The sequence below is a fragment of the Hetaerina americana genome, unplaced genomic scaffold, assembly GCF_022747635.1.
Source record: "Hetaerina americana unplaced genomic scaffold, ioHetAmer1.1.p SCAF_5, whole genome shotgun sequence".
Classification (NCBI taxonomy): domain Eukaryota; kingdom Metazoa; phylum Arthropoda; class Insecta; order Odonata; family Calopterygidae; genus Hetaerina; species Hetaerina americana.
The window spans coordinates 85,582,029-85,599,242 of record NW_027287095.1 but is presented as its reverse complement, the minus strand read 5'-3'; the positions used below and the strand labels follow the sequence as shown (position 1 = coordinate 85,599,242).

The 17,214-nt window shown below is 35.9% G+C and overlaps 2 protein-coding genes across 6 annotated transcripts in view; one reads left to right on the top strand and one right to left on the bottom strand.

The window, feature by feature from the left end:
- Positions 1–920: 920 nt before the first annotated feature.
- LOC139693757 (radical S-adenosyl methionine domain-containing protein 1, mitochondrial-like) lies at positions 921–11,497 on the bottom strand. Its single transcript, XM_071592029.1, has 5 exons — positions 10,630–11,497; positions 10,392–10,535; positions 9,810–10,304; positions 7,807–7,931; positions 921–1,433 (listed from the first exon to the last, which is right to left on the bottom strand). Exons 1-5 carry the CDS (start codon positions 10,975–10,977, stop codon positions 1,163–1,165), a joined length of 1,383 nt encoding a protein of 460 aa, XP_071448130.1. The 5' UTR covers positions 10,978–11,497; the 3' UTR covers positions 921–1,162.
- A 106-nt stretch (positions 11,498–11,603) lies between these two features.
- Positions 11,604–17,214, top strand: part of Br140 (bromodomain-containing protein 140) — a 46,842-nt gene continuing 41,231 nt past the window's right edge. For 3 of the 5 annotated variants that reach the window (XM_071592264.1, XM_071592263.1, XM_071592262.1), the window contains exons 1-2: positions 11,604–12,128; positions 12,255–12,448. In XM_071592264.1, the coding sequence (XP_071448365.1) occupies positions 11,954–12,128; positions 12,255–12,448 (369 nt within the window). In that variant the 5' untranslated portion in view covers positions 11,604–11,953. Of the gene's footprint in view, positions 12,129–12,254; positions 12,449–17,214 lie in introns of those variants that run through there. The other 2 variants (XM_071592265.1, XM_071592266.1) reach the window with 2 other exon arrangements.

The window sequence follows — 17,214 nt, the reverse complement described above, 5'->3', positions numbered from 1 at the left end:
GCAGTCATGTATGATTCTCGGGCTCCATTGCAGCAGTTTAAGCTGGCCTCAACTGTGGTCTAAATGCCCTCTGGTACCTGACAAAAACACTTTGCACTACATGCCCACCATTAGCCCCTTGCCTGCATTCACTGATTACAAACTGATTTCTCTCCATTTTCCACTTTCCTAGCACTCACATCTTCGTCTCCACATTAATACAAATAACTTCACTGAGATAAAAATGTCACATCGGCTGTGATGCAATATCTGCCCCCCAAGCCTATGGGGAAATAATGCATATTTGTCACAGGTAATAGATATACTGAGTGTATGTTCCACATAGTTGAACAAAGGCTACCTGCCAGTTAGCTGATTTGCTGCTGTTGTGTTGACCTAAGTCAACACGAGTGTGATTTAGATTAGTTGACTGTAATTACTGTATTTGATGGCATATAAAAAACACCATTTGAATAGGGCACTCGCAAGAAAAAGAAGTGTTAGAAGTCCACATGAAGGCACATTTAATCCATCCAGGTAATTAAAAAAAAATAATTCCACTCAATAAGAAGAGCACATGCTGTTTAGTCATGATCAGTGACGATAAAGCATGATTAAGGTCTTACGATACTTTGCTCACACCATTTACGCCATCACAGGAGCAAGCAATATGATATTCATATCACATTTTTCGCGATAAGCTTAATAATATTAATTCCAGGTACAAAATTTTCAATTGATTAATAATTATTATATGCAAGTAAATATGGTGGAGTCAAAATTGGTAGTATCGATCAGATGGGGTAAAAATGACATTCATTATCGAACATTGACCCATAGAGTTTGAACCTTCACATATGAAACCCAGGTGAAAGTACAACTTTGGGAAAAAAGGGTGCATCTTATATACCATCAAATAAGGTTCATAATCAAAATGCCACTTTCTTTATTTCCACAAAAGAAAACTTTTATTAATCTTCAATGTGAAGAAATATTTATGTAATTTTTAGGATAACTTAAAATTCATGGAGTGAACATGAGGAGACAGTAGCCTTGACTGTGAGGTTTAACATTTAATTTTCTCCTAAATGAAGATTTTCATTTTTAACAATGAGCATCCTTCAGTATGAAACAAAACTTCCTCTTCCCCTTTGAAGGAAAATCCAGCCTTTGGTGCACCTGATCACATTCCCCTTTCTCCAAGAGCTCTTTCCAGTTCATCAAGCAAATGAGGGACAATGCGGTCTAAAACCTTCCAACCACGGCGGGTAGCCCTGATTGCACCCGATGTGGAGAATGTTAGAAGGCCACTCTCAAAGAGCCAGGCCAATCTGGGAGATTCTGCAAAACACTCTGACAGTGTTGGTGCCCTGCTGCTGAGAGCTCTCCAACTCTCCTCTGTCACTCCCTCCAAAGTGCGAAGGCCAACAGCCAAGAGCTCACCAAGCACCTCCCTGTGCAATGAAATAAACCATCAATGTCCGAAAACCCAGAATAACCCAAGTACACAGCACAAGCTAAAAAGATGGCACTTGTCATTACTCGGATGAGCAATAAAATAGGTCATGTCACACATTAGAATGTTGGACAAGGAAAGCTTGTGAAAATAGAAGTATTGCCTCAATCTCCACTATGTACCAATCAAGCAGTGATGGTGTACCACAAGAAGAGACTGGGAAAAACATAATATCAATGTAAGCAATTAATGACTCAATAGAGAATCGCTCATATTTAATCTGCAGTTGCTTAGAATTTCTAAGTAAATACTGGGTTAATTGTTGCAAGTTTAAGATCACATTATGCTCGTACACTAATTTTATTGCATATCTGGGATGGGCGGTGTTAGAAAGAGGAGAGAGACAATATCATTTGTGATTTTCAGCATGAGGGTATGGGGAAAGAGGTACAGAAAGAACTGGACATAGGAATGTAAGTCTGCAGACAATTCATAATATCAGGTTTGAAAAGGATCAAGCTTTAGTTTGTCAGTCAGCCGCAGGTTTTCAAACACTGAGATCATTGGAAAGTCATTATGATAGGTATGGGATGAGAATAAATGTTAACCAAACAAAGGTTATACAGTTTTTGAGAAAGAGAAATGCTAGGTTAAATATTAAATTGTTGCATATTAGCGGATGACTCCATCAAAAGTTACTGCTGCGGCATCTGTCGTAGTTTCTTGGAATTAAAGTAGGAGTTAATAAACTAGAGCATGTGGAACAGTTTACCTATCTCGGAAGTGTTCCATACCAAAATGGTGTTAGTAGTTAGGACATGAGAAGAATTGAGTTAGGCAAAGATCTTCAAAAGGAGGAGGGAATAGATGACTAGGACTGAGAAAGGATGTTAAGAAAAGGCTTGTTCAAGCTTCGATATGGAGCATGGAAACATGGTTGTTGAAGCAAGATGATAGGTAAATACTGGGCTTGGATTCTTCTCGTATTAGGGGCTTATTAAACGTGGGTGTGGAGAAGAATGGAAATGGTGAAATGAATAGATAGGAAAACAAACAAGTAGTGCTAGACATGGTGAGGGAGGAGTGACCATTGTTGCGAAAGATCAAAGGAGGCAGGAAAGATGGATCCAAAGCACATTGATAGGCAATGGGATATCGAAGACCATGATAGAGTTGGACAAAACAGGAAGGTGTCGAAACAGGATTGGGCATGTTGAATGCAATGAAGGGAGGAAGTATGTGAAATTGAAGAGTGGCTTATGGTTGTGTTGGGCATCACGTTATCTTTTGTTAGGAGAGGCAAATAATCATTTTACTGTTGCATTGCTGTATCCATCCAAAACTATAATCCACTGTGTTATCCACAACAATATGTGGACATTTATTAATCCACTACTAAAACTAGGTTATTTTTCAGTGAATATAAACTATAATAATAGGATGTGAGCTCCCATGACTTTAATATCTGTCATTATGACATATATTTGATTTTTATGTAACTCTGGATGGCTTTTTTTGAATAATTTTGGTTTTTTATGATTTTATAAGGCTGGTGCGCATATATATCCTATACACATTGAGGGATTACTAATACATATTATATAAAATAAATTATTAGGTAATATTTCTAAGACTAAGAATACAAATGGATTATTTTATTCATTAGCATGTTATTCATTAGCATTTACACTTTAATAAATAATATCTCTGTTTTGCATTTTACTTCTCAATAAGCTATGATATAAAATACTACCAGGCTGACCTCCCAACCTCTCACCAAAATGTGTTACCTCAAGTGTTTTCTAAGCAATAATATTATGAAATTTTATAAAGATTTCTATCTAACCTCAGGTCTGTGTGTGTATATACATGATGTGTAATGTATTATATCATACAAATTTGCTTTTACACATTCAGAACTTGGTATCATCCGCATCAAGAATATGTATGTATATATTGTGATTCATAATACTTCTCAACAAATGTTGAAAATTCCATGTTGATACTGAAGAGGATATTATTTCTTTTTACTTTTTAATTCCTGGACATAAAAATGATGCTAAAATTGATTATCTCTTGTTTTTGAGAAAATAGCATTCATATTATGAGAGTTTCAGATAAAAACAAAAAAATTGAAGCCTGATAAACATTTCAATAATGCAATTTAATGAATGCAAAACTCTCCACATTGAATGCTTTTGCAAAACTCTTCATAAGCCTTGATTTTAAATGGAGCGGAAGAAGCAAAACTTTGCTTGGCTTAAAAATATGTTCATATATAACATCTTTCATTTGATGGATAAATGCTTGTCTTTGGGGCCAACATTTCTGAGTAAAGTGAGTATTTCTGGTGCAGCTATTTCACTCATACGTATCACCTAGCGAACCTTAATAAAAAATGGTTGATGAAAATGTTGTCACTTTCATGGAGTGGTGTAGATAATTACATTAATTTAACTGTAATGTCAAAAGTTCTCCTTATATTTATTAAGTTTTACATATATCTCTGAGGAGAACACCAATTTTACTGTGTCATCTTATTATTGGAAGAAAAGAGATTGCTGTGAAAGATTAAGTCTCCGTCCCCTGGAGATTTTTACCGCTCTCCTTTGCTGTTTGAAGAAACTTATTTTCATCTGAGCCCACAGAAGCACTTTCTGGTGCTTCAGGAACAGGAACTCCTTCACCGTAAGGCACTGGGCATATTGCTGACAGTATATTAGGGTACACAAATATTGATTCTATCTTCAAGGGAACCATATAGCCATAAAAATTAGTACTGGGATTGTTTGGCACCCTCCACTCAATGGACACTGCAAAATGATTAAAACGTCCTTATCCATTCACCCACTCATTGAGTTTGAATGAACGTATTCTAAATTCAACACACATGTGATGCACTTGTGTGACACTTTATGTTCTGGTCCACTAACTTATAGCCAAATTTCAAAAGATATGCCTCCTTTATTGATATCATAACCATATAATTCCTTAAGCCAAGTATCACATCAACATAAATGCAGAAAAGGTTTCCAGAATTATTACCATGATTTAAACCTTATGGAACTGACCCAAAACAACCACTTTCATATAAAACTTTGAAAATCCTTAGTAGGCAACAGTTTACCGATCACATCATGAATATAATTAGGAAATTAGAGCTTAGCTGAAAATTCCAATACCATTTTCAAATCCATTGGCACTAAATTAGTAACGTTTGCCTAGTCTCATTTCCACTGGAGTTTCTGCATTGAACAGTGTAATACAAAGTTTCTACCAATTATTTTCATGATAAAGGAGCATTTACATTTCTACTTACAATTTCTAGGGGAGCAAAAAAAACATATTATCTAAGTTTGGAACAAATTTGAGTATGGTGCCATTGTGGTGCAATTATAGCAAAACTATAAAGACCTGTATTTCAGAAAATCCAAAATTTCACATAGTAGAGCATAAGATATATCCTTCACATAAAAATAATATATCAAAGAATTTTCTTAGGTTTGGAACTCATGAATTATTCATAAAGAGAAAATGGTTGAGTGGTGTATTTTTTTATGCTTTATGAAATAGGAACAATGTATGTAGGAGATATCAAGAGGCAATGAAATTTTGAAGACACAAATGGCAGGTAGAATACAGGGAAACTGAAGTCAAGGGAGCGAGAAAAAATAGATTTGTGGAATGCGCAAAAGGAGGTTCACAGGAAAAGGTGACATCCACATGTCTAAAAGGGTTTTGCATATTTCAAAAAGTAATAATGGGAATTAAATCAATTCCTTTGCAAGTGGTTAAGGAAATATTAGGCGATCCAATGGCTAGTCCTCCCTATAATTGGTAAAATTTATTTGGCAAATGAAAGTATTTAGCTCTGTTATCACTTCTAGGAGAGTTAATTACTTCAGCTAACACAGTTTCCATATTTGGAATTTTGGAGAATATTTTGTGAAAGTTGTAATGTCCCTTTTATTGCTACAGAGGTTATTCAATTCATTTTTAAGTCAATATTTTGACAGGAATTATAAGAAAATGCCTAAATATTGAGATGAAAGAAAAAACTTGAACAAAAATGCTTATATTTTTAGATTATTAAAAATACACTGTAGCAAAAATATGAGGCATTGGCTTTACTGATAAAATATGTCCCTTTTCCTAATACGTTCTGTACACCCTGGCACGTACTCCTGAGTGAGTGAAATGCTAAAGGTTGGACACTGGTGCAGTAAAGTATGTATGTTATACGATCAAAAATATTTTATTTTTCCCATGAATGTATGCAAAATTAATATAACATCAATTTCTGAATTTGCATCTATCATTAGAGCAGTACATTGTTATAGGTGGTTCTTTTCCAATTACACATCTGCAACTGTTTCTTTGAGCTGCACAATTATTTCTCTCTTGTGTCTCCAAATGATTTAAGAATTCAGCCCCTGACATTACAAAGGCTGCCTGTGTCCATCGTCTTTAGATTTAAATACCAAAATTAGGAAAATAACCCTCTCTGATTCAACTCTCACAAATTCTTGAGCCCAAGCAAGGAGGTCACTCCTTTCCTTTGTTGTCTCCCTCAATCACATGGAGTGCAGGCCTCAAATCATTGCTCTAGAATTCCCTCCAATTTGGTTCACATTTCTGTTCCCCATATTATTTTCAGTGACCTTCAAAAGGCAGGTCCTGAAGCCAAAGGGCTTGTGGAATAATGTTGTAGCCTCAAAGTGAACACTGTGGTAAGGTCTCTATGGTACACCTTTCCATCATTCATGATGTATGCGATAGACTGCCCATGTCTTGAGCAATAGGTTGTCTTTTACAATCATCAAGTGATCTTTTAAGTTTATTGGAGGTCAGTTTGTAGTTTCCATATTGTTATTCATGAGTATCCAAAAGATCCCATCAGACAATGTTAAAAACAGAGTTAAAAGGCAGAGAGGCCCTAGCTTATGACTACCCATTGGTCTATGTTTCTTCTATCATACTGAATACCCTTTTAAGGACCAGATAGGGATTGTCCACTTTGGTTGTTTTGCCCTTCCTCATTGAAAGTCCTTTTTAGGGGCAAATAGATGCCATTTTGCAAGGGTTCAATAGGTTCAGCCAACACTATTTTCACTCTGTAATGGAAGAATGCCTTATTTGGGTTGGTTGAAAGTGGCATTTAAGCATTTATCAGTAAGTGTAGGGTTTATGAAACAGAAAAATGTGCCAGTTTTCATTCAAATTTTTATTGGATCATTATTCCAAGAATGAACACGGTGACATAGTATGGCAGGGATATCAATTTTCCAATATGTGTGAGGAAATTGATTCAAAGCATCTTCTTCATGAGGCTACATGATGAAGGTATCATCTACGTGCTATAGTATAGAAATAATACTTCCACCATGCAAATTGAGTCCAAGGGGGAGGACACTAGTTGTTTCTTCAAATTGTCCCATGTAGAACTTTGCAATTGCAAAGGACAGCTGGTAACCCATTGCAATGCTGCCAGTCTGTTTGTAGGAAATTTCCAACCATGGGAAATATGTGGATGTGAGGGTGTGTTAGAAGCTTAAGTTAAAGATATTAGGGTGGAACCATGCTCGAGAGTATTCTTTATGGGGACTAAATCAACACCATAGAGCTGTCCTTCTCCAGATGGATCACACACAGTCTTTATGAATTTTGTCAAACTCTTTATGTGATGCTCACGTGGTCTCATACAGAGAGCCAGCATGCTGATGAGGGTATGCAACAAAAATTTATCCCAGGAGAAAACTGTCTTTGAGAATTTATGGGGGTCCACACACCAGGGAGAATACTGCCAACGAAATAAGACTCCTATTGTGTTTTACAGTATGTTAGGATTTCTTTAAAGAAATCTTTGAGCAGTGCAATCAAGAGGAGAAGAACACAGATAAGAGCAACCACCTGACTAAGGCGCAAGAACTGGTCGAAGCATACATAGAGGGATATTTTTTTGACTTTAGCACTTAACCCTTAAATTTTGGCAAAGCCAGCCTTCAAAAAGTTGGAATTAAACGTCTCAAATCAGTTGGAGACACAAGAACCCTTCACCCAAGCCTAATGCCAGAAAACTCTCAATTTTTTATCATTGTCTCTTTTCCCTAATTTTATTTATATATTCAAAATAATGCAATCTTGGATTTTGATAATTTTTGTACAACAAACAGAATTGTTCAGCAGTTAGATTTTCCCATCTTTAAAGTTTCATCTTTCAACTGCAGTACTGAAAATTTCATGTGTAGGGGTTAAATTTAGGGTTCCTGATCGTTTTTAAGGGGAAATGGTTTAGGAAAAAGCACTCCAATTGCACAGATTAATAATAAATTTAATAGGAAGAGGATACGAGGATGCCATATATTAATAACCTTTTATTTTGCTGCCTCCTCAGACGAGTTCCATGCCCAACCTTCTCAACTTCTCTCATCCATGGTATTGGCTCCAAGGTTTGTATTCTGGCTTCTCTCATTCCTTGCATCCATTTTTCACTTCCCTTGTACATACAGATGCAAACAAAAACATCACATTCCATCATTAACAATCTCCAATTATTAACTCTGACTCTTATTATTACTTGTATCTATTTCCATTAATCTATTTAGTGAGTTTGTCATTTTCAATATTTGTGCCCCCTTTGAAATGAAAATTCATTGTGGGTTAGTGGAAACTTTTGATGAGTTAGCAATTTGGTTGAAATAGATGCATGGATCATCAACAAACAGTAGCTTCAATTTTCTTCGATTTAGAGACCTGTGGGAAATGTTGTGATGTTATTTAAAGAGAGTCATCCGCTGGTGTCCACTGGAATGCAAGGATTTCACATCACAAAAATCATTCATCTCAACTGGGAAAATCCTGGTCGCACAATAATTTTTACACTGTGACATTCCTTCATTTTGCTTCAAGTTTCTTACTTTTTCTAGATTGAGTTGTGTCTTGAACAATCCACCACAAAGCCCCAACCTTTGGTCAATATAGGTCAAACTGCATTTGAATAGCATGTAGCATTTTCAACAACATTTCTGTCAGGTCATTTGCAGCTTCAAATCTCTTTTTTTCTACTCTACCCAACCCCAAGTCCTTACTCATAAAATCATTATTACTGAGAAAATCATTAATCCTTCTCTTAATTATATTTCAAAGCATCCATGCTTTATTGAAGTTTCCTAAACATTCTCCTATTTTTTATTTGCACTCTGGTCTTTTTTAAATTTATTTTCTCCTTTTTATCCATTGTGCTCATTTGCTAGTCCTTATTCATAAAAAAATAATGCTTGTGTATCACTTGAGACAAATGATTTACCTTGTGCACCAATCATGTATATCAACAACATGAAATGTTACAGAAATTCAGCATATGCTGCCAGTATTCAGTGATCTGTTCACCTTTCTCCCTAGCTGCAAGACTTCATCTGTAAACTTACCCAGGAATTAAATCCAGACTGCCACCTAATGTGACCTCAAATAGCTAATGGAGGCGAAACTTTACAATTTCAGGTCAGTATATAATTGAAAGGCACACCAAAATGAATTGAAGCAGTTTCCTTCTCTTAGCTCTTACATTTGTATTATCACGCCTCTTTATTTAATTTAAGATGAATTTTTTGGAAGAGGACAATTGATGCCCTAATTGTCACCAGAGCAATTAACCCGGGGGCTGGAATCTTTTCATTTTGAAACTCAGACCATCTCACTTATTTTCATTGATAATATTGTACCTATTAAAATTAGGTTTTTGTTTATCCACAACGACTATTATCTTCTACGTACCATGACAACTTCCTTGTTTGCCTTACATTCTTTCCTTCCTTCATAAATTGTTGGCTATCTAAAGATCCACCTCACTTCCTCTGCCCCACAAACTTAACATTTTCCCTTCCATTGAGGCCTTTAACATCCCACTATCTTTCAATATGTCCTCCATCCAATTTTTCTGCCTTTTCAGATTTCACATAGCAACATCCTGTCTTTGCTAGCTCCATATTTAAGATTCCATTGTATTTCTTCCTCCAGGTTCAACTTCATTTCTCCATTCATCTCAAGCCTAAACACAAGAAAATAATTTTTCAGGATGTAGAAGGTATTTTTTTGTGTGACACCCAGACATATCTCAATTAAAGGAAAGCTACAGTCGGAGTTTATCTAAGTGCGCCTGTGATTGCCACTTAGATTTGGGGGAGCTTCTGGTGGGCAGAAGTGCTCCGCCTGTGGTGGTAGAACACATAACTCAACTGCCAGAAAATCATCAATTTAAAACCATTGAGTGCCCTTTTTTATTACACATGACTTATTAGGTAATTTTAATGTTTTTCAGATAAAATATTTTATGAAATTGGAAAATGTTTTGTTTAAATATTAGCTGGTGACTCACCATGCGTTCCAAATTATAGCTTGAACTGTCTGATGTTAGGGGAACGAATCTACTATGTGCTCCAGGCCCAATTCCAATGTACTGCTTGCCCTGCCAATAAGCTTTATTGTGTGTTGACTGAGCTTCCAAACTCCTGGAGTAATTGGATATCTCATATGCAATGAAACCAACTGAGTCAAGTTTCTCCAATGTGAGATCATACATGTCAGCTAATACATCCTCCTCTGGAATGGCTAATCTTCCCTCCTCACACATTTTGAACAACTTTGTTCCCCTCTCTAAAGTCAACTGGTAAACAGAAATGTGATCATCTAAGAGAGGAATTAGCTTGCTAAGTGTAGCAGACCAAGATTCTAACGATTGGCCAGGCAAGCCATAGAGGATGTCCACAGATGAGCGATGAGGGAAGAGCATTTTAGCAGTATCCAGAGTTTTCAAGGCATCGAGAACACTGTGATCTCTTCCAAGTAATCCCAAACTACTGTCATCTAAGGCCTAAATGAAAAATTAATGCATATTAATACGCAAGTAAGAAGTTCATTTGTAAAACAAGGTCCTAAATCACAGGGAGAGGTGATTTACTTGAACACCGACTGAGACTCTGTTTATCCCGGCTGCTTTGAAATCTTCCAGTTTGCTTGAACCATTACCGATCGGGTTGGTTTCCATTGTTATTTCAGAACCAGTGACTAATTCCGTACAGTTGGAGACAGCATTTAAAACAGCCTAAAAATAAATCATTTCAATACGAATATGATTTCTGGCTAGAATTATCAAATCGCCCCACGTTAGGGATTCGATGAGCTAAGTAATCTCATACCTCAATGGTTGCAGGCTCTGCTAAGTTCGGCGTTCCTCCTCCAAAAAACACAGAATTTATTCTTTTAACCGAGCACTCTCTAATAATAGTGTTAATCTCTTTGACCAAGCAGGCACGCATTCTCATATGGTTAACATTATCGTCAATGTATTTATTAAAATTGCAAAAATGGCATCTCTTTCTACAGTAAGGCCAGTGAACATAAATCGAAGCCTCCTCTAAATAAAAACCCGGATACTGAATATCATCATTATGAATCATTCTCAGTTGTTTACTAATAAATTTGAACTCCTCCCGATACCCAACACGAAACATTTTAATAAGATGAAACATCCCGAAGATACGCATATAATCATAGCAAAGCAATGAATGAGATTTTTCCCAAAAAGTCACATTTCATAAATGAAATTGGTAATACCAAGTCTTTATATTCATCAAAATATTTCTTTATCTTTTTTAAAAATTATGAAATGGCAAAATATTGTGGTCGTTCAAGAACTGGGAGTAGCTTACTAGGACAGACAAAGTAAACCGTCAAATAAATTTTTAAATCCCAAGCTGCTGAATTAGAACATTGTGAAAGGATATAGCAATTACTGTGCATAAATATAATCACGCTAAGTTGTCAGGGATAATCGCATAATATCACCTCCCCATAGCTCTGAGGAGATAAATAAAAGACTGAATTACGCAGAACAGATAAAATTGAGCGTCCCAACTTTAATGCAATACAATTCGACTGGGTCTTTCACAACGTAAGTATTTTCAAGATTAATTTTAACCCTACGCGTTCATGAAAATTACCACTTGCCGATTTTAACCAAACTGTTTTGTAGGAATTTAAACCAACTCCACTAACACAGTAAAAATCGATCTTTCTTTTGGCAACATTGTAACGAATTTCAGTTGTCTTTCTTTTTGAGTCAAGTCGCATTCTGTAGGGAGCGGTGTAGCCATAACAAGAGTTTCTGGATTTGACTGGCTGAAAGTGTAATTGGTTGTTTTTTTAGCAATGGGAGTATGCGCTATACGAAGTTTCGACCGATGTAAAGTTGTTTAAAATTTGAAGCTGGCCCTGAGAACCGACATGGGTCCGTTTGTCGTTGATTTTCTGCGTGAACGATGTTTTGTTTTTGTTTTGACTTAAAGTAATATTAAGTGTTGGCTGTGGTGTCTTGGACATTTTCGCGTTTCTTCAATAATTAGGAGATGTGTAAGTGAAGGAAGACCTTATTTTATTTTTACTTTACTTCATGATTTTATTTATTTTGATGTATTAGTCGTTATTTTATCACGAATGCACGCTCGGTGTATTTGAAAAACGATGGGATTGGATTTTGATATTTACCAGTTTTGTAAGAAGCTGAGGCAATCAAAACCACCTTATGATTGCCCAGTTCAAACTTGCGACAAAGTGTATAAAAGTATTTGTGGTCTTCAATACCACCTTTATAATTTTAACCATGATGGAGAACAGTCCAACCCCCCTTCAAACTCAGGTAACTTCCTGTCATGTCATAGTGCTGCAGGTGGCTGATAGAGTTTCCTGTATGGCCTAGTCTGGGTAGTTTACCTCGGGTAGTGTTCTATTTACGCTGATCAATGACATCGTGGATAATTTTCAGCTCCTGCAAGAAAGAAAAGTAAAACTCCTCGAGCAGATGGAGCTCGTCCTAAGTTTCCCACTACACCCGATGCTGCTGGCTCGCCAGTTCGCGAAGGACTTACCTATGCCGAGGCGCAGAAGATGGTTGAAATAGATGTCGGAGGAAGAATCCAGAGAATCAACATATGTGATACATTAGAGATAATGTCAAAGGTTTGTTACATTTTTAAGTTAACCTAAATTAGAAATAGCCTGCACAGTGGTCACCATTGAATAGTCACCTTATTAGAATGATAGTAATGTATAAATATTTTCGATACGACGTGTTAGTAATAAAAACTTTACATTTTGATTTTTGGGTCAGTTATTAGGGTTGGTTCCACCTAGGCATATATTTATTTTAGTTGAATACTTTCCTTGCTACCAGATTTCTTTGAAATGTCAAAATCCTTCTTGAGTTCAAACAGCTGTTGGTACATGATGATCAGTGGCAAAACAAATAAACCTGGAAGTCACCAGTACCAGTTTATTCTCGTTGCCTTAAGCATCCAACTCCTGAAAATAAAAGCATGAGTTTCTTTCCTGCCTCCGAGCTTTTGTGGTATCTTCATTCTCTAATTAGTGTCTGGCCTAATTGGTTTTCCCTTTTTATCAGTATTTTATGTGATTTCTGTTTCACCTTAAATGTAAAGGTTGATTTTCAAGGTTTTTTTCATCCATTTATTTACGGATAAAGTTGGTGACACACTTAATGATGCATGACTTCTAATGTTTATTTGGATGTTTGACCTAATGCCCTCAATACAGTACCATCTCAAGGGATGGCTCTGTATTCAATTAGTTGTTTGATTCAGAATGTAAATAAGGGCCTCTAATTACTTTGAGACATCCTTGCCTAAATAAGTAACATTATTTCTCTTTTTTCTCTCCGTAATTTCTAATCAATTAAATGGAATTACTCTCAGTTTTTTTGAGCAAGTAAAAGCCGAATGGATATTGTATTGTTTATGATGGTGGATCGTTATTTATTTCAGAATGGGCAATGAATTATTGTGAGTACAGATATAGATGTGCACTTTTTAAAGGCTATTGCAACATTTCATTTATTGAATGCGAACAGTTTAAATGATCTTAAATAATGGTTCTGTACTTTGCCAGCAAATGCTTTTCCAATCTATCTAACCCTGTCATGCTCATAACCATTGTAGTGACACAAATTATGGTAGTAGGGAAAAAATTGGCTTTTGATTAATGTTTAATTTCTTTTGATGTTACGAGATAAGTGATGCGCTGACATCCCGCACCGGGGCCTCATTTTTTCAGTTGATGGCCAAATAATTGCAATTTCTCACAAGTTAACAACAAATTTTCCGACCAGATTTTTTTATGTACTAGGTCATCTTCGGGCATTAACACTTGAGCATAAATAAATTCATTACCTAGCAGAAAAATGTAATATTTTGTTTAGTAAAAATTAATAGGTTCCATCTCCTAATAATGCCTGAAATTATCCAATTCATTCATAGACCAACTCTGCATTTTGTTTTCCTTCAGCCAAAGACTTTTACATTTGTCTTATATTATCGTTGTTTTATTTTTGCATTGCCTGTAGTCCAGTGGTAGATAGAGCGTTGGGATACAGACTAGAGGGCCCGGGTTCTATTCCTGAAGAGGCCTCTTCTGCTTCACCCAAGACATGTGACTTTTCGAGTGATAGATCTTCCTGGGGAACCATGGGCAGCACAGGGTTAGGAACTGGCCCCCACTTACTACTCTAATGTGTTAATTTTACATGTGGTTGGGATCATTCCCAATTATCTCCATCCTCACCTATCAAAACCAACCTTGGGGTCAATAACTGTGGTTCGTTGCATGTAATCCATAATTTTTAAAGTGGTTTTTATCCTTATTAATGAAAACTTTAAAGTAAAGAGCCAAAGTGTTAAACCGTATTTTATCCTTATTTTGCTCTTTAATTTTACTCGGAAAATAATATTATAATAATATAATATAAGATCTTCTGGTGGCTTTAGACCTCATCAAATCATTTTCTCCTAGTCATGAAGTTTTTCATAATTTTCTTTTCTCCTCGCAGTTAATAGATGAATTGCTAAAATGGCTTCTTTTTTTCCATTTCTCTTTCTTTGAATCCAAATAAGCTCATGTAGTTCTGACATTCATTGCATGACAAATGTAGAGACGTTTCATGAAAAATGGTTTCAGGTGTAGTGACATCATTATTTCCTTCATGGTTAGTATAAATCTTTAATCATGACATTTGTTGCCAGAAACTATATCTTACTTTTGGGAAGGAAAGTCATCACATTCGAATGTTCCAATTATAATTTTTCATCTTCTTATGTATATTTTTGTAATTCAAGTGATATCTGCGCTTCTAAATCTATCAAGTTTTAACAATGTCTTTTGCACATTCATCTTCATTGCCAGTGGAAAGTTGGCATAGCTTTTCGCCCAATTAATGAGTTTGTATAATGCAGTTATTTTTACAGTGCGTACTTCAGGAATGTTTGGAAGTGGGTTTTCATGGTTAAAGGTTGCATCATTTTCCCAACCATATGAATTTCAAGAACTCACCCATCCTACTTCGATAAAACTCTGTTAGGTGGGCAACGTCAAAGGGTTTACTATAAGGACATGGGAATCCATTGTAATGTGGTGTGTCATTGCAGTCCCAAAGCCCTGTTCACTTATGGGTTCTCTATCAGGCTAATTTGCTGTAAACATCAAAGTTGGATGTCACTTTTCCTCCAAGGGAAAGTATGAGGTGTGAATATGTAACATCAATCTCATCTTTCGCTGTATGTCCATTTATTTTGAGCATCATTGCAAATAGGTTTGCAAGAATATTTCTGATAGCAAATGTTTTAAGTAAACCATTTTAGTTACTCTCCAAGGAGGAGCATATACTTTATAAATTAAATGAATGTATTATCAAGTTGTGCGGGATATTTTCCACTATTTCAAATTCATTCTCTTTAGTGGAGAGGAGAAATATAATAATAATACATTTTATTTGTCCAGCAATCAAGTAGTACAACGGTTACACTTGATATAAGATACGTCAGGGGAAGTAACAAAATACATACAATGGATACAAGACACGTATCAGGCATTATCAAGAAATTCAGCAATTGAATAAAAAATTTTTATTTTTAAGAACCGAAATATATTGGCTTTGAATTCAGCGGCACATTTTTGGGCCTTAATCTCAGCTGTGAGTTTATTATAAAGTTGAAGGCCCATAAAATTTTGGCCAGCTCCTGCATTTTTTGCATGTACATAATTTAAGCATTATGTACAAGCTGTTCCTGTCGTTAATTTTTTTACTTTTGAACATTTTACACCAAATTCTTAATTCACTCAATGCTTGACTTGAATAACTCCTTTAGGAAGAGAAACATGTAATTTCCAAATAAAATCCAAAAAACCTCTTTTCCCTTAAATAGACTCTGGTGAAGTAGCATAAAAGAAGGTAGACAGAAATATCTCATATTTTACAGTTTCTAATCTCATGAGAGAGTACAAAAAACATCAACATTTTGCTGACTGACGATATTTTGATTATGTTTCTCTTAGTTACATCAATATATATCATCATCTTTCTTATCCTTTGAGACGAGACATTTATTTTTGTCATTGGAGATTTTAGGTGTCATGTGATGGTTCCCTCAATGGTAATATCTTGCATCTTGTTCAGGGCAAGCTGATCATCAAATTCACTAATTCGCTTTGAATTAGTTTGAACAATTTTTGCCCCCCCCCTCCCCCACATCTTACAACCACACAACTTATTTGCCTCGATCACTTTTTCATCATGAACCAAATACAATTTTATAAATGGGCGTTAGATGTTCACTCTATTCATCTGCACTGTGCAATTCCATTTGGTTAAGTTTTCAGAAAGGTTGTAAGTCTACAGAGTGCAGTTTACTATAACTATCGCACTCCATGTTATCTCGCAATGGATTATTCTTTATCCGATCGGGACAAACCAGATGATGAAGGACTGAGGGGGGCGTGTTGACTAAAGGGGGGGAAGGATTGATGGTGGTGGAAGGGTTTTCCAAGTAATGAGAATACTTTGGTGGTTGTAAGAGACTTTTTTGAGGATAAAGGGGCTTCGAAGGGGAACAGAGATGCATTGAAAAACTGGTTTCAAAACAAGGTATCAGGGGAAAAGGCCTCTAATGTGGATGGACAGAGTTTAATCTTCTGCTCAGTAATGTAGATAAGTTGTATCTCTGAGTAACCAGCTAGCTAGCAGTTTGCTTTGCAGTTGCATTTATCACCTTGGTTCATTGGGGAAGATAAGGAAACATAGCTGTTCAAAACAAACAAATTTTTTTTAGCACTGCTTTAACAGGTTTTGTAAAATTGTAGCATCCTCCAGCATTGAATAAACAGTAGTGTGCTACTTGTAGCTAGCTGCTATACCCTAGGTAAGTACATATAAATGTAATTGTCTTTGTCACTTTCCTTGTAGGAAGGCCCTACAAACATCCATTGAAATTTTAAATGATCATCTCATACAAAAATAACTGAAATAATTTGTATTCTACTCAACCTTACCACAGGAACATTAACATTTTTGTAAACATTTAATTGCTGAAAACTACTGGCAACTAATCTACATTTGTGCAATGCAGTTTTTACTTCTCAATGTCCACCTCTAAGGACCCATCCATTGTCACTTTTTCATATCTCCCAACTAATTGCCATGCTGTCATTTTATCCGAGGCCTACAACCTCTTCATCCATTATCTTTTGCCATTCATTCACTCAATAGCTGTAGTTCCTCATTTGTTGCTGTTTCATTTCCATCTCTAGAAAATAAACTTATTTCAGTTTCATCATGAATTGATGGTGGTTTAATTGTTTGAGGTGATGCTTCAGAAACATCATGTTCCTTTAAAGTATCTCTTGGTGATTCTACCTATTCATGTGCCTTGGGATTCCCC